General features: G+C 41.1%; 1 protein-coding gene across 1 annotated transcript in view; it reads left to right on the forward strand.

Moving 5' to 3' along the window:
* The window catches only part of PCDH15 (protocadherin related 15), a 2,365,808-nt gene that overhangs the window by 2,202,097 nt on the left and 145,270 nt on the right, over nt 1-18,441 (forward strand). Inside the window, exon 31 of the mRNA XM_075348720.1 lies at nt 7,009-7,227. Within this exon, the coding sequence (XP_075204835.1) occupies nt 7,009-7,227 (219 nt within the window). The remainder of the gene's footprint in view (nt 1-7,008; nt 7,228-18,441) is intronic.

Below are 18,441 nucleotides of genomic sequence, written 5' to 3' on the forward strand. Positions count from 1 at the left end.
TAATTTCCCAAAGCAACATTGCATAATATTCACAATGGCAGGTATGTAACTCTCCACAAGCGGAAATGTTACCCCATACTGTATATTTTTCTACAAGATTTTGTGGGAACAGACATAACAAAGGCACATACTACTTTGCACTATTTCTCATAGACACCACAGCGGCATCACTGGTCGCCTACTAAGCATGCAACTGTAACAGACATATATAACAGTAAAAGGAGCAGTATTGTAAGTCTTTGTAATTCTACATGGATAGGAGTTGAGTTCATTTGCTTCCCCTATCAGTCGGAGTCCCAGAGGTCAGACCCCAACTATTGTAGTGTCATGGCAAATACTAGTGTGACGCCCCAGGACTATCAGGTCATCACACGGCACTGCACAAACTGCTCTTCCATGCAGTATTCCAAGTCCCTCATGGTTCTGAGTCCCTATCTGACAGTGTTGCCTCCAACAACAAATCAAATCCTAAATACACCCTGCACCACACCCACCAGGCTAACCAGTGGATGGCTTGAGTGGAATAGAGTCATCCACCTGGGGGTCAGGGAGGGGAGGTGAGGAGTGTAGTCAGTGTAGAGTGTAGAGTGAAGAGAGTGAGAGGTCGGGAGTCTTGGCTCCTAGCAAAGCTGTCTAGGTTGCAGACGGTGGTCTGGACCTAGAGGAGTCGAACCCCCGGTCGCAGGGGATTGTGGCAAGGTGCCTGGACGTGTCAAGGAGAACAGCCGGCAACCTAGCACTGTCACCAGTCCCACACCAAGTCGCCAGCCTAAGGCACACCTGTGCAATATTCATGCTGTCTAATCATCTTCTTGATATGCCACTCCTGTGAGGTGGATGGATTATATCGGTTTAGGAGGAGTTCTCACTAACACAGATTTAGGCAAATCAGTGAACAATATTTGAAAGAAAAATGCCTTTTTTATACATGGAAAACGTCTTAAGCGGGCTTTACACGCTGCGACATCGCTACCGATATATCGTCGGGGTCCCATCGGTAGTGACGCACATCCGGCACCGGTAGCAACATCGCAGCGTGTGACGCAAATGAGCGACGATCAACAAGCGCAAATACGTGCGATATCGTAGCTCATTGTCACGTCGCTCATTTCCATAATATCGCTGCAGCGACGGTACGATGTTGTTTGTCGCTCCAGCGGCAAAACACATCTTTGTCTGTGACGCCGCTGGAACGACAAACATCTCCTTACCTGCCTCCACCGGAAAAGGAGGAAGGAAGGAGGTGGGTGGGAGGTTCCGGACGCTCATCTCCTCCCCTCCTTTTCTATTTAATATTCTATTCAGTGAAGCTGCTGTGACGTCGCTGTGACGCTAAACGAACCGCCCCTCTAGAAAGGAGGCGGATCGCCGGTCACAGCGACGTCGCAGAGCAGGTATGTGCATGTGACGCTGCCATAGCGATAATGTTCGCTACGGCAGCGATCAACACATATCGGCCGTACGACGGGGGTGGGTGCTATCGCACTCGGCATCGCTAGCATCAGCTAGCGCTGTTGCAACGTGTAAAACCTGCTTTAGATCTTTGAGTTCAGCTCATGGAAAATGGGAGCAAAAAAAAAAGTATTAAATTCTATTTTTGTTCAGTGTATTTTGATTAAGACACAGTTGAGTTGTAATATGGGAACCTGTTGATGTTTCGTGCCACATGTGGTCAGGACAGGATGAACCTGCCAATAGGTTCCTTTAAAAAAATAAAAACAAATAAAGAAATAAATATAATAAGATGCCTTATGTTCTAGATGGAACACATAATGCAGTTGGCCTGAATATTGTGTAGCTCACTGCTTCTTTTTACGTGGTATACAGATCTTTTATTGAGACGTAGTACTCTTTGGAATTTCCGTTTGGAGTAAATATGATTAGATAAGCACAGTATGATCAAAGCATGTAGCAGCGCAGATACAAGTAGTAGATTAAACTCAATGACATTTATGACTATGACGTAAATACTGGAAATGACTAATTGTGTGCTACAAACTAGGAACGCTAAGAAACAAATATTATATTTCAGCCATAATATCTATTTTTTGCCTTTACTCTTTTATAGAGTCTTAAAACGGCCATATGGTTTGTAAGGCAGAAGCAACTATAATGATAAATTGTGTGCTGTGTTCTTTGCTGATCATCTCAGAATACAGAAGGATATTGTATTTACCGTGTTTAGGGGTGGATAAAGAGAAGCCAGTTTAGAAGATGTGACCCCCCCCCTCACATTTCACATGATCCCTCTGATAGATCATGTCAGAAATCACATAATGAACACAGAGATATCCTGGTACACAATTGTAGATGCAAAACTAGAGGGTCAGCGGTGTGTGCAGTGCGCCACAAATATTTTTTTTCCTGATGTACAATGCTATACATAACAGCACTATACCTAACAGAGCAGGGGTGGCCAATTAATTCTTCTCAATATTATTAACATATGATCATTATTTTATCTTAATTGTATCACTTAATATTGAGTCATGTTATTTATGCTGAAATACCCCTATATACAGTATGAGTCCACACACAGTTCCCCTATATACAGTCCACACATGGCCCTTTATATATCATACTAGATGGTGGCCAGATTCTAGCGCATCGGGTATTCTAGAATATATATGTAGTTTATGTAGCCTGCACCACTCCCTCAGCAGCACCCACATCCAATCTGGAGGCAGCTAAGCAGAGAGGTGCGCGGGACATACCGAGGAGGAAATAGGAAGCAGCTGCATCTCCCAGCCTGCAGGCCCAGAGAGGGGAGGGAGAAAGTACTACAGAGTAGGAAAAGAGAAGAAACTGCAAGGTGAGTATAATCATTTTTTTTTTTTTTACTTTGTGCTGAAAGCTGCTGCTGGGGTGTATATAGAGGCTTTGGCTTGTGGGGTGTATATAAAAGCTGTTGGGGTGTATCTGCTGGGGTGTATATATGAGATCTGCTGGGGTGTATTTAGAGGCTTCTGTGTGTGGTGGTGTCTGTGTGCGGTGGTGTTTGTGTGCGACGAATCAGTGAAGTGTTGTTCAAATCCCGAGCCAATTCGCAGCCGGACTTCGCCTGGCGCTGATTGGTTGCGAGTGGCTGGCACGACCAATCAGCGACGCGGGATTTCCGTTACAGACAGACAGAATTAGACATTTATATATATAGATGAGCACAACACAGCACCTTTTAAACAGAATAAGCCTCACATATCCCCTATATACAGTGTGGCCCCTCACATAGCCTCCCTATAAAGAGAATAATTCCTTACACAGGGCCCTATATACTGTATGAGCTTTTACATAATGTAGCTGCCTAGATACAGTATAAGCCCTCATATAGCCTTTTTTTTACTGAATGAGCTCCCATGTAGCTCCCTAGATACAATATGAGCCCTCACATAGCCTCCCTAGATACAGTATAAGCCTCCACATTGTCCACCATATACAGTATAAGCCCTCACATAGCTCCCTATATTCAGTATAAGCTTTCATATAGCCCCCTATATCCAGTATGAGCTCTCACAAAGCCTCACTATATACAGTATGAGCCCTAAGATAGCTCCCTATATACAGTAGGAGCCCTCACATAGTCCTTTATATATATATTGTATAAGCCCCCACATAGCTCCCTAGATACAATGAATCCTCACATAGCCTCCCTAGATACAGTATGAACATCCACATAGTCCACTATATATAGTATGAGATCTCAAATAGCTACAATCTACAGGATAAGACCTCACATAGCCTACTATATACAGTATGAGCCCCCACATAGCTCTCTAGATGCAGTATGAGCCCTCATATAGGCTCAACATATACAGTATGAGCCCTCACATATCTCCCTAAATACAGTATGAGCCCTGACGCACATCCCTCCTATATACAGTATGAGCCCTCACATAGCCTCATTACATACAATATAAGCCTTCACATAGTCCCCTATATACAGTATGAACCCTCACATAGCTGCCTATAAACAGTATGAGCACTCACACAGCCTTCATAGATACAAGATAAGCCCCCACATAACCCCTCCCTATACAGTATTAACTCCTACATAGCTTCCTATATACAAGATGAGCCCCCAAATAACCCCCTATATACAGGCACATATCTCATATACATATAAAATAAATCAACAAATACTCCCCACACTCCCATTTTCCTGGTGCTATGCTTCAGTCCCCGGGGCTCCTCTTCTTTTTGTGGCCAGCGTCTATATGCTGATGCATCATCGCACCAGAACGTCATAGAAGAGGCAACTGGAGCTTTACTGCCATTCTAGATTGTTGGCAGTGGAGATCCAAGAAAACATCCTGCCCATAAATCTGCACCGACAATAGCGGCACATAAAATGGTATGCAGAGGGTAATCTGGCCATGGCACCCCTGTGCCCTGGGTGGTAGTTCAGATTGCATTTTTTATAATCTGCCTATGACCATGTTGTTGAAAAAAAACAAAAAACATGTCCCCTAGGACTTCATATGAGACAATTTGCAAAACTGTGCCAAAAATTTGTAACACTGCCACAATGTGAGAACATAATTTTAAGACTAGCTATCCAGAAAAATGTTCCTGCTACTATATCATGGTAAACTTGTGCCTCTATCACACTTTGATATTAGAGTTTCCCTATGTGGCACATATGATCTTCCACCAGCACAGTATGATGTTCCCCCACAGCTCCTATATAGTATGATGTTCCCCCACAGCCCCTATATAGTATGATGTTCCCCCACAGCCCCTATATAGTATGATGTTTCCCCACAGCCCCTATATAGTATGATGTTCCCCCACAACCCCTATATAGTATGATGTTCCCCCACAGCCCCTATATAGTATGATGTTCCCCCACAGCCCCTATATAGTATGATGTTCCCCCACAGCCTCTATATAGTATGATGGTTCCCTACAGCCACAATACAGTATGATAGTCTATCCGCGCAGTATGAAAATGTATTAGTTTAATGTGTACATCCCTGGGGCTATAAGCATAATGTAAATATAGCCTAAAGTTCTAAAAACATATGAAGTCAGTATCAAATATTATTTCTGAGTAGAAATTAAGAGAATTATTTAAGTGAGGTGAGAACTTGACATGGACAGCAGCCCTTCTGTGATTATAAGGGCAGCATTTTGGAACATTTGGTGTCTTTAGCTGCATTTTTTAATATTGAGAAGAGGAGGAATATTTGGTTTTCACCTAAGAGAGTAGAATCATCTAATGATTTTTTCCCAATAGTATCTTGACTTCTAAAATGATCTAACGTGCCACGAGAACTGTAGCCATGGGTAAACACTGCATCGATACTACCCTGGCACGCAACAAGAAATTTAGGGTTCTTAGGATTCTTTGGGTGCTGGGTGTGTGTGTTATATTGATGTTTCTGTAGAGGAGACCTCTATGCTCGCTTTTGCCTTGTCGAGCGCCTAACCAGTCCCATAGGCCTCCCAAGATAAGAAAACCACACCAGCTTGAGAAAACTTAGTCAACTTTACATGAAAACACACTGAGGTACAGATACAACAACCAGTAAATACTCCACCATCTTCTGTACAATATAATGGCACATTTCCAGTGGTCACAGATAATGACACAGATCTTTCCATAAAGATTATGAAAAAACTACTTGGCATAAGGGGTTACTCCATACTTCTTATAAGTTGAGCTGTACAGTCTGGCCCCGGATACTCTTATTCAAGGTTAATCAATTTCTGATGCTGCGTTGCAACTTATGTGTGTCAAAGTGCTCCTACTCTGCTGGCTTAGGAAGCTACCACACATTTAGGTCTTCCACTGTTTGTGCTCCCTTAGTGCTTGACATACACACACACACACACACACACACTCACACACACTCACACACACACACACACACACACTCACACACACTCACACTCACACACTCACAAACTCACACACACAATCTTTTTTTTATTGCTATAGTAATGTCTGACCTCTTCGTAGCTCACAGTGCAATTTATATCTCAATTTCCAGAAGAAACTGTTCTTTTCCCTGCATGCAAACCGATCCACTATGGGTGATTCCCTATATTAACATTTTCTGTCCTTGCAGTTTGTTGCTTGTCAGACTTAACCTTTCACCCAGTCCTATGCAAACAATATAATATCTTACCAACACTGCTATACATTACACATTTTACCTTATCCTAATATACATTCATTACATTATCAACATCGCTACATCTTATACATTATTATACAACTCTATCACATCATATATCAGAACACATTACATTTCACAAGTTATATACAATATAAAACATTGTTTGTATTGCAAGACAATAACGCTAGTGCTGTCTTTAGGGGCAGAAACGCGACAGCCACAGTCCACCACTCTTACAATAACACTTTATGGACATAATGCCAAAAGCCAAAGTGAGTTTACTTCTAAAATAAATTTTAGGATTCACCTAGTGTAGCTGATATAGGTCTGATTTGAAGCCATCAGGGGTCTCATACTCAACCTGGAAAAAGCAGTTCATCCTCAAACATCTCTGACGAAGAACAGTGGGCTTCAGAAACTATACAGTAATTAAGTATCGCTGATCCAGTTTGTAATACTCTGTGTCTTTAGTTTAGTATTATAGCAGACAAAACTATTCAACAACATTAGTAAATGTGTCAGGAAAAAAAATGTTTCAATAAAATTTATACATTTCACATTTGAAATGTTAGATTCCTCTTTTTTTTAATTTTCATAACATTTTTGAAAATGTGACTATTTAATAGTTTGTATCTTAAAGGCCTGCCTGTTATTTGGGGATTCTATGTAATTAGGGACTTGCAACTTTCTATAATTGCATTTATGGTGAAGCATTGGGATTTGTCTGTGCTGCAGTGACATCTAGTGGTCAGCTAAACATGGCTCTTAATACATATGATATGGGGAGACAAGTGATTGTTTAGCAGTAGACAAAAGTCAAGTGACATTAAATTACCAATTACTGTTAAAATAAATAATAATGCTTTCTTTTATCATTTTCATCATGCAGGTTTTTAGATGGCAAAGTTCTTGACATAAATAAAGAGTTCCAGAACTACATTGGACTTGGAGGACGTATCTTGGAGATTCGGACCCCGGATGTGGTAGCCAATGTGAAGAAGCAAGCTCAAGCTGTGGGCTACACAGAGGGAGCATTGCTTGCCCTGGCTATTATCATTGTTCTCTGCTGCATACCTGCGATATTAATTGTAATGGTCAGCTACAGACAGTAAGTAGATGGTTGTGTTTTTACACTGAGTCTGTATAGTTTAAAGCAAATTTTTCAACAGGATTTCACACCCCAAAATATTTAAATGAGCATGTAGCTCTTTCAAAGACAAGTCCAACGATACCTTTAGATAGTCAGTTTTTTCGTCCTTTACTGAGAAATTAGCATTGAAAATTATGTGCAAAGGAGGCTGAAGATCTGACGCCTCTGTCACTCCAGCTCTTTCCCCAGCCAGTGCCACCTCCTCCTGTTTAACTAATTAATCTTTTGCCTGAAATTAAACAGCCCAAAATATTTATTTGTCCATGTAGCTCTTTCAAAGACAAGTTCAGCAACACCTTTACATGGCTAGTCCATTTGTCCATTACTGAGAAATTAGCATTGGAAATTATATACAAATGAGGCTGAATATCTGAAGCCTCAGTCACTCCAGCTCTTTCCCTACCCAGTGCTGCCTTTTCCTGTTTAACTAATGGCTCTTTTGCATGAAGTTTCACAGCCCAAAATATTTATATGTCCATGTAGCTCTTTCAAAGAAAAGTCTAGCTATACCTTTACATGGCCAGTTCATTTGTCCTTTACTGAGAAATGAGCATTGGAATTTATACACAAATGAGACTGAAGATTTGAAGCCTCTGTCATTCCAGTTCTTTTCCTGCCCAGCGCCACCTCCTCCTGTTTAACTATTGGCTCTTTTGTCCTGAAATTACACAGCATAGAGGTTTTCAGTCATGCAGGAGGAGGCGGCGGTGAGTGGAGTAAAGAGCTGGGGTGACGAAGGCTTCAGAACTACAGTCTCATTTGCATATAGATTCAACTGCTTATTTCCTAGTAAAGTGGGAACATACTGGCCATATAGAGGCATTGTTGGACTAGTGTTTGACAGAGATAACTGTATATATAAATAATTTGGGGAGAGAAATCATGCTGACAGATTCCCTTAAGGGTTTTATAAAAAACATTCTATTAAGTGACCCTTCACAGAAGAGAAAATATAGGGGTGCAGCCACAATGTCCCCTAATGTATATGTGGAGCCCACTAGTGTAAATGGCACATTTAGTTTTGGCCTCCCTAAGTCTAACAATAGCATTATCGTCTTTCTTCCTAATCTACAAAGAATTAAATGAATGTAAGTTCAGCAAGAGATAACTACCCAGATAAAGGGTAATGAGGTTTTATAGCTCCTCTATTAATACTTGAAGACACTAAAGCCTCCTCTCACTTACACACGAGTGGAGTAATGGATCTCCAGAATGTGCCCTTAGGGATATTATTAATATCACACACAATAGGATCAATCTACACCTTGTGCAGAATGTTCTTGCATGACCTTTCCTGGGCCCTATTCATTCTACATCACACACTGTGCATGACGCCGGCTACATTATATTGCTGCTTCGCTATTACTTTATTGTAGCAGTGAGTGTATTATTGTTCAGTTCTCAAACATGGATAGCTTAATTATGGTAAATATCAAAATGAATATGACAGTAGGAAATTACACAATTAGAGATTATGTATCCATCTACAGTAGTTCAACATAGCTGGAGAAAAAGACATGGACCGCACATCCAAAAATCATCAGTTGATCTAATGCCGCTAGGCAAAAATGTATATACCTGAACATGAGGTTCTTGGTTTAACATTCTATTGAGATTGTATGAAGCCCACTGCCACGTCACGGCGAACCTCTGAGTGGGTCCCTAAGTTATAGGAAGCCTTAAAAGGTGTGCCGCGTGCCAATCACCGCCGCAGCGATAATGCACCAGCAGGACATGTGACTTGGTGCCTCACAACACCCGTGCTGCAAGGCTGAGCCCCCATGACTCCAGGCTACATCGCCCTACTGACACAAAACTAACACAGCAATGGCCGCCACACCAGCACCCTGTAAAGTCATTAACTACAATAAAAAATGATCATGAAATCTTGTGGTTTTAACTCTGACAAGTGAGCCCCATATTACACTATCACTTCTTGTTCTATGAGGGTGACTTCTCATTTTCATCACAAGAGTACAATGACAGATATCACATAAAAGTGAGTCTATGAGCACAAAATGTGTGTTTAAACAAAGCACTGGCGCTTGGTGCACCCTTGGCGTCACCAAGAAGTTCAGTGTAACTTCCCATCTTGCTTTCCATCTACCTTCACCTTTCTCTGGATCTTGTAAAACCAGAGTTGTCAATTAAAGGAAGAGGGGAGTGGATATAAATGCAAAACAAGTTGGTACAAAGGTGCACTGAGTAGTTTGGCTATACCAAAAGTACACCGAGCACCTGTGAACACTTATTTTGTGCTGACAGTTTTCTTTTAAAGATAATCTTTCACCAGATTTTTGCCACCTCATCTGAGAGCAGCATGATATAAAGAATGAGTCCCTTATTCTAGTGATGTGTCACTTATTGGGCTACTTTCTGTAGTTTTAATAAAATCATTGTTTTAGGTCTCTTTTACACGACAGTCAAAAACACACATTTTTCACTGACATGTTAAAGATCCATATGTCCCTCTGTGTGCTGTGATTTTGGTACATGTGTGTTCTCCGTGTGCTATCCGTGATGGCACACAGAGATCAGGGACTTCTATACTCACCTGTCTGATATTCAGTGCTGATGTCTCCAGCTCTGCTGTCTTCCCGCTGCTGCTACTTCCGGGTCGCCTGTGCAGTGAATATGTATGAGTATAATTAGTCGTACTGGAAGCAGGAGACAGCAGCACCCGAAGACTGCAGTGCTGGAGACAGGTGGGTAAAGTAAAGCATTTTATGTCAAATGTACTGTACATGTCTTCTCTGGTACTTGTCACATGGATCACACCACTGTGTGGTCCATGTGACATCAATGATGCCAGATAAAAACAGACTTGTCTCCGTGCGGAACACATGGATAAGCATGTACTCCGCTCGGAAACACAGTCAGTGAGAAATCACTGATGTGCGCGCAGACCCATTGATTTTAATGTGTCTGCATATGTCTGTGACTCCGGTACATATAAAAATGGTGTCATACACACAAGAATCACTGACATGTGAAGGTCTTATCAGCAGAAGATTACCACTGCAAGAATCTTGCTGCCAGGTAGTCCTAAATATTCATGAGCTTTGTAAGACTCCACCCCCGCCACTAACTGTCAGCTTTCTGCCTATGCACAGTGTACACAAAAAGCTGTCAAACGGTAAAGTGGGCGGGGTTATGTAGATCTCAGTAGATCTGCAGCAGATAAAACACATCACTGGAATCAGGGTCTCTGCCTCATGTCATGTTGCTTTTTGGTGGGGGGGGTAAAAACCTGGGGATAGAGTTTCTTTAAGTGAGCAGAATTCCACTAACCCAAGAATTATAATATATCCATGGAATCCAGGTATGTTCTGAGCCACATTCCACTCTTGACATGCAACATTATTATCAGAGCTAAAACTTGGTCATGGATAGCTTGCCTAATCTCTTTTGCAATGATTTCTCAATGAATTACGCTCCTAATGCATTTGATTAAATAGATGCTTTAATTGCGTTTTCACTCCATATATTTCAATTGAGCGTGCCTGCCATTAGCGGCAGCATACGGTGCTTTCAGTAATCAGCTGAATGTTACCCAGGCACAATAACTCCCGATATGAAAAGAAGGGACTTTACAAATCCAGTGCACGAGTCAAAGCAAGAAGCCGATTATGAAAACGTATTAGGAATCCATGGCAGGACACATCACATTGTACTCAGCCAAGAGTGTAATTGTCCTCCACCATTATGCAAGGCCTCCTTAATTTGCTTCAAGTAGGCTGAACCATAAAGCCACTGTAATTATGACAAAAAATAGATTGCTTTATCCTTAATAACTGACTTTTTAAGTATAATTCCGACTACAAAGGACGTGGAAGCCGTACTTGACATACAGTAGGCTTGTTTATCCGAAGACATCTTTTCTTCAATGTAATTTATTACTACACGGGATTCTACATGGGATGATAATGATTTTGCAAAGGGTATTACATTAATTGTACCCATTAAGAGATTTTGGTTATTAGAATGTCATTACTTAAGTCATTTTATAAGAAAGTCTTATGAATGTTAATGATGGACTAAGAAACTTTTCTCATTTTTTAACATATTCTGTTTTTTTCTCCTTTCTTCCATCAACCTGCGGAACAGGTTTAAAGAGTAAGTGCATTATCTTCTTCCCATCTCTATTTGCCTTAACATTGCACAATTATATGCTAGCATCCCTTCTGGGTACCTGGCTGATACATCATTACTCAAGCGCTGAACACAGTGCGTGTCCTAATTAGCTGAACGGTAGGATAGAATTGCATGTATCAGGTGGATAGAACCTAACATTTATAATATATAAATATTTATAATACATATTGCATATTTTAGTATTACCAGTAAATGTATCCAGAATAACTTTGCAGAACATTGAACTTTTCTGATTGCGACATTCGTGCTGTGTCCCCTACATGACTTTTTGCAAACGAGACTTCTTATCACTTGCTTGCAAAATTGGCTTTCTTCTTGCCACTCTTCCATAAAAGCCAGATTTGTGGAACATATGAGTAAAGGGTGCTTTACATGCTGCAACATCGCTAGCAATAGCTAGCGATGTCGTGCGCAATAGCACCCGCCCCCGTCGTTCGTACGACATTTGGTGATCGCTGCTGTAGTGAACATTATCGCTACGGCAGCATCACAAGCACATATCTGTTCTGCGACGCCGCTGTTGATGACGAAGAATCCCTCCTTCAAAGGGGAGGTGCGTTCGGCGTCACAGTGACGTCACAGCGCCGTCATTAAGCGACCGGCCAATAGCAGAGGAGGGGAGGAGATGAGTGGCCGGGACATGCCGCCCACCTCCTTCCTTCTACATTGCTGGTGGACGCAGGTAAGGAGATGTTCGTCGCTGCTGCAGTGTCACACATAGTGATATGTGACGCCGCAGGAACGACAAACAACCTCGCTACTGACCTGACAACAATTTTTGGTAAATGAACGACGGGTCACAGACCAACGATTTTTGCCTCTTTTGTGATCGTTTAAGGTCGCTCATAGGTGTTACATGCTGCGATATCGCTAATGACGCCGGATGTGCGTCACAAACACCGTGACCCCGACGATATATCGTTAGCGATGTCACAGCGTGTAAATGGCCCTTAATCCCAGAGCTGGGAATTTCTGCAGCTCCTGCAGATTGACCATGGGCTTGTCGGCTGCTTCTCTAATTAGTGTTCTCCTGGGTTGTCAATTTAGGTGGACGGCCATGTCTTGGTAGGTTTGCAGTTGTGCCATACTCCTTCCATTTTTAATGGATTGAACAGGGCTCTGTGAGACATTCACAGATTTAGCTTTCTTTTTTAAATAATCCTGCTTTACTCTTCTCTACAATTTTACCCCTGAATTGTCTGGTGTGTTCCTTGGTTTATATGATGCTGTTTCATAGTTTCATAGTGTTTAAGGTTGAAGGTAGACTTAAGTCCATCGAGTTCAACTCATGAACTAACCTAACATGTTGATACAGAGGAAGGTAAAAAAAAAAAGCCATTGGGCAGACATTAAGCACCACATTGGGGAGAAAAATCCTTCCAAATTCCACATACGGCAATCAGACTAATTCCCTGGATTATCCCTTTGACCTCTTAAGTTCTCTAACAAACCTTTGAGGTGTTCACAGAACAGCTGTAGTTATACTGAGAATAAAGTACACATTGGTGGAATCAATCTACTAATTTGGTGACTTCTGGAGGCAATTGGTCACTCAAGATTTATTTTAGGGGCATTAGACTACAGGGGGCAGAATACAAATGCACGTCACAATTTTCAGATTTATATTTTTAATATACGTAGGAAACAGGTATTTCCTTTTCGTATCACAAAATCTTTCTACTTAAAGTTTTTATATTACACAAAATCTTAATAAAATACATGTACGTTTGTGGGCGTAATGTTAACCCATGTGGTAAAGTTCATAGGGTATGAATAATTTTACAAGGCACTGTATCTCTTAGTATTACATCTTTAAAAGACTAGTCTATGAAAATGTACATTTATTTTAACCATACATTAAAGGTAAGTTCTTTGTCAGTAGAATGAACCCTCTAAAACTAACTATATGAGCATGTAGGTCATACGTTGCGGAATAAAATGATGCCTTGATATCTGCAATCCGATGTCTTATTCCAGAGACATCTTTTTTTTATGTAAATGAGCTGTTCCAGGCTATGGGCCAGACACTGATCTGAATGAGAGTTGGCCTCCAGACATTATGTTGAATAAAAGGGGCCGTTACCGATGTGATGTGTGATGGCCGCTCTCTGCTGTCCTGATCTCACTGCAGAGCTGTGTGTGATTATAAATGATGCTTCTATGGGTTCCTTTCACCTTCCATCTCGCAGAGAGACAGTGCTGCAATATTCTTACAGTACAGCAGAGGTGTGAGAGCTGCAGCAAATGTGCTTGTAAGAAGACAAAATTCAGTTCTGCTGTTCTGTGTTAGTTACATGTCTCACACAGGTAACTAGCTTTTTAGGGAAATCATTGTGCAACCCGTAGCCTGGAACAGCTCATTTACATATCAGAATAAAAATGTGGATTTCTATGAAATATATTGGATCACAGACATCCAGGTATCATTTTAATCTGCTTCCCCTCACGTACATGCACATAAAGACTGCTCAGGATTATTGGTCTAAGGCCAGAGTCACACTTGCGAGTAACTTGCACGAGTCTCGCATCACATCACCCGACACAGCCGCACAGTCTCCTGACAGGAGTGGGTTAGCCAAATGTATTTCTATGCAGCTGAGACGCTCGTGTCCGGAGGGTGTGCGACCATGCCGAATGATGCGATGCTAGACTTCTACAAGTCACTCGCAACTCTGACTCCGGCCTTACTGACAGATTCGCTTTAAATGCTGAAATGAATAACAGAGTCAAAATGTATGAGTGGCTTTTTGTTTTCAGTCGCTGCCCTTCCCCAAAAAATGTAAAAAAAAAAAGTTTGAAACATTGTACAGCATGTAGGTCAATATGGTATCAATAAAAATGTAAGCTCAAGACACAAAAACAGCCTTCAAACAGCTCCATTTACAGAAAAATAAAAATGTTACTGGTCTCTGAAAATGGCAAAACACATAACATTTTTTTTTACAAAGTGTAGTTTTTTATGTTTAACACATGTTTAACAAAAGACCCTTATAACTTTGCTATTTCTGTACTCAGAAATCAAACAGGCAAGTCATTTTAATGAATAATAAATGTATACAAAATCCCAAAAAACTATTGTGGAATTGTATTTCTTAAACCATTTTACCACACCTGGATTTGTTTTTTTTCATTTTTTTAAGTGCGGTACATTACATGCCAAATGAATGCTGTAAATTAAAATTTAAACTCGTCCCACAATAAAACAAGCCCTCATATGGCCATATTTCTGAACAAATAAAAACGTTATGGCCCTTGAATGAAGAAAAGTAAAAAACGAAAGAGCAATAAAAGAAATTTGCCTGTTCTTGAAGAAGTTAACGCTAAAGTATAACATTACAGAACAATAAATATAAAGAGGTGCTCATGTCCACACTATAGGATCATGTTCAGAGATATTTGTACTCTACATAGCAATAATCCAATTAAGAGCCTGACTCAATCTTGCAATGGGTGCCCACAGGAGGCAACAGATATTGCAGATATGTCCAAAAAAAAATTAAAAAAGATTTAGGTTTTTTGTCCCAATAGTAATATTTCCATGGAACCAGTAGTCACTATGTAGTTTTACTATGGTCACCAATCCGGGCAGTTATTGAATTCTGCTTAAAACCAAATTATGAGAATTATTTTATTCATTTTACTCACTTAGGCCTCTTCCACACGTCCGTGAAAAACCACGCACGTTTTTCACGGACTTGTCAAAGGTGCGTTTTGCCCTCCGTGAACTGTGTTTATGGCACAAGTGTGTTCTCCGTGATAACACACAGAGAACGGGAATTTTTTGCTCAACTGTCCCTGGCTTCGCTGTCCGTGGTACAGATCTTTGATCTCCGGTCCTGCCAACTTCCTGCTGCTGATGCTTCCGGCCGCAGTGAAGTGAATATGCAATGAGCATAATGAGCGGCGGTCAGAAGCAGAGACAGCAGTGCTGGAGAAGGTGAGTAAAGTTTTGTTATTTTTTTGTCAGACACCTGTGTTTTCTCCGGTGCATGTCACACGGAACATCTCCGTGTGGTCTGTTTGCGTTCCGTGTGACACCCGTGATGCCGAAGAAAAACGGACATGTCTACGTGTGGAGCACACGGGCACACGTATGCTCCACAAGTAAATATGGTCCATGGCAGAATACGCACGCGAGCGCAGACCAATTGATTTTAATGGGTCTACGTGTGCCTGTGTCTCCGGTACGTGAGGAAACGGACCAAACACGTACCGGAGACATGGACGTGTGAAAGAGGCCTTACATAAAGCCATTAATTTCCAGACTGCTTTTCAGGCATCTTTATCTCTGTCCCCATTGGGTCTCACAAATCTAAATTCCCTATCAATATACAGTATTAATGTATCTTTAAAATATCATACCGATTAATGCAGTCTCTCCTTTATTCAGTGTAAAAAGGACACACATATTTAATGTAAAGTGGGTGAAATACATATTTAATATGTCACCAATATTCAAAGTAAATATATTTCTAAAGGTGATGTTGACATAAATTTGTCACCAGGTGTAAGTAAAAACCCACCCAATCCAAAGAAACCAAACCATAGATGTCCACAAATTAAATTATGTGTACTAATTAGAAATTACACAAAGGAAAAGTATTGAACATGCTTAAGGATATTTATTTAAGACTTCATTCAAAAGCCTTTGTTAGTTGTGACAGCTTCAAGACGCATGCAAGGAGAAACTAGTTGCATGCATTGCTCAGGTGTGAGTTTGGTCCATTCTTCCTCACAAACTCTCATCAAATCCTGAAGGTCCCATGGACTTCTTCTATGAACTCTGAGCTTTTGTTTTGTCCATAAATTTCAGCTCCTAGAACTCTACTCGAGCAACCGTAAAGAGTGCCAGTGTTTTTCTACTAGCAGAAAAAAGATAGACCAGTATCTGTTAATAGAAAAAAGTACAAAAAAGTTCTAGATTGGACTGACAGTATGTAACAGTATATATTAGCTCCCCCATAGGTCTTTTACATTTTTTTTACATTTTCCTTCTACTACAGCTACAGCTTGAAAGGGGAATCAAGGCTGTTAGCCCATGTATCAAAACATTTGATTGTACTTGACATTCCAGATGTTATGTTAAAGCACCACTCAAGCGGGTTTTTTTTTTTTTGGGGGGGGAGGGGTCACTGCTGTAGTGGCACTGTAAATGTAAACTACCTTACCTTACCTTACCCTACCCCCGTTACTCACCTTCTGGCAGTTTCATACTTTACCAATGTGCTCCGGTGTCGAGGCGCCATCATGTGCCCGTAGCTCCTAATTGGCCGAAAGTCAGAAGCTATGCCACAAGCGCTCAGTGCAAGTCTATGAGAAGCTAGAACAAGGCTAGAATGAGGCTCCCATAGAGATGCATTGAAGATTGGCCTGCGTCGCGCTCCATGAAAAACTGGAGCTGCCAGCATGTAACTTTTCACTGCAGATTGACCGGTGTGCCACTGGAAAAGCATAAAGGCGGCAGAAGGGGAGTATAGGACAGAGCTCAGGGGAGTTCGAATAAAAGCCCCACTACACTAGTGCAATAAAAAACACTGTATTGGTGCTTTAAAGCTTTTCTGCTGAAGTGTTTTATCTAATTAGTCATTCTATAAAATGCTTCTTGCTTTTAAGTACAAGTATACCTGGATCTAAACGTGCTTGTAAGCCTTGCATCTGTTCTATGCAAATTACAGTAATTGGTTCTTCATTTCTTAAAATACCCAGTGAAAACAATATTCACGGTTACACAGGCTATGCATGTGAACTGGTATTAAATAGTTTTAGAAATTCAGTTTTGTATTGTAAAACTAATTACAGTTTAGCAATATTATTTTAAAAAAGTGTCCTAATATAAAAATGTTGTGCTGCAATAAAGTACTTTTAAGAAAAAAAAACTATAGAGAGTTCCAGCTTCATAATATAAATTATTATAGGGGTCACCTTTCATTAGCCATGAGTGCTGTTCCTTGAATACGGGTGCTAAATGTTATCTTGTTCTGTGTGTTATTCCTTGCATGGGATAATTAATCAATTCAAGCATGACTGCGGGGTATCACACACTCTCATGAATCTTTAAAACTTTTCCGTACCTTCCTAGTTGTTAGAATGTTAGCATAAAGTTGAGTATAAGCTGTTATATTTAAATACTTAAAGGGTTAAGCGGGCTTTACACGCTCCGATATCGTTAATGATTTAGCGTCGGGGGTCACGTTGTTTGTGACGCACATCCGGCGTCATTAACGATATCGCAGTGTGTGACACTTATGTGCGACCTAAAACGATCGCAAACGCGGCCAAAATTGTTTGCCGCGGAGAGGTCGCCCTAAAAAAAAAAACATTCTCTTCGACTTAGCGATGTTGTTTGTCGTTCCTGCAGCATCACACATCGCTATGTGTGACACCGCAGGAACGACAAACATCTCCTTACCTGCGTCCACTGGCAATGCGGAAGGAAGGAGGTGGGCGGGATTTTACGTCCCGCTCATCTCCGCCTCTCCGGTTCTATTGGACGGTCGCTTAGTGACATCGCGGTGGCATCGCTGTGATGCCGAACGCACCTCCCCCTAAAAGGAGGGATTGTTCGTCGGTCACAGTGACGTTGCTGCACAGGTACAGTACAGACCAAAAGTTTGGACACACCTTCTCATTCAAAGAGTTTTTTTTATTTTCATGACTCTAAAAATTGTAGATTCACATTGAAGGCATCAAAACTGTGAATTAAAACATGTGGAATGAAATACTTAAAAAAGTGTGAAACAACTGAAAATATGTCTAATATTCTAGGTTCTTCAAAGTAGCTACCTTTTGCTTTGATTACTGCTTTGCACACTCTTGGAAGTCTCTTGATGAGCTTCAAGAGGTAGTCACCGGAAATGGTCTTCCAACAGTCTTGAAGGAGTTCCCAGAGATGCTTAGCACTTGTTGGCCCTTTTGCCTTCACTTTGCGGTCCAGCTCACCCCAAACCATCTCGATTGAGTTCAGGTCTGGTGACTGTGGAGACCAGGTCATCTGGCGTAGCACCCCATCACTCTCTT

This window comes from Anomaloglossus baeobatrachus, chromosome 5 (genome assembly GCF_048569485.1).
Source record: "Anomaloglossus baeobatrachus isolate aAnoBae1 chromosome 5, aAnoBae1.hap1, whole genome shotgun sequence".
Classification (NCBI taxonomy): domain Eukaryota; kingdom Metazoa; phylum Chordata; class Amphibia; order Anura; family Aromobatidae; genus Anomaloglossus; species Anomaloglossus baeobatrachus.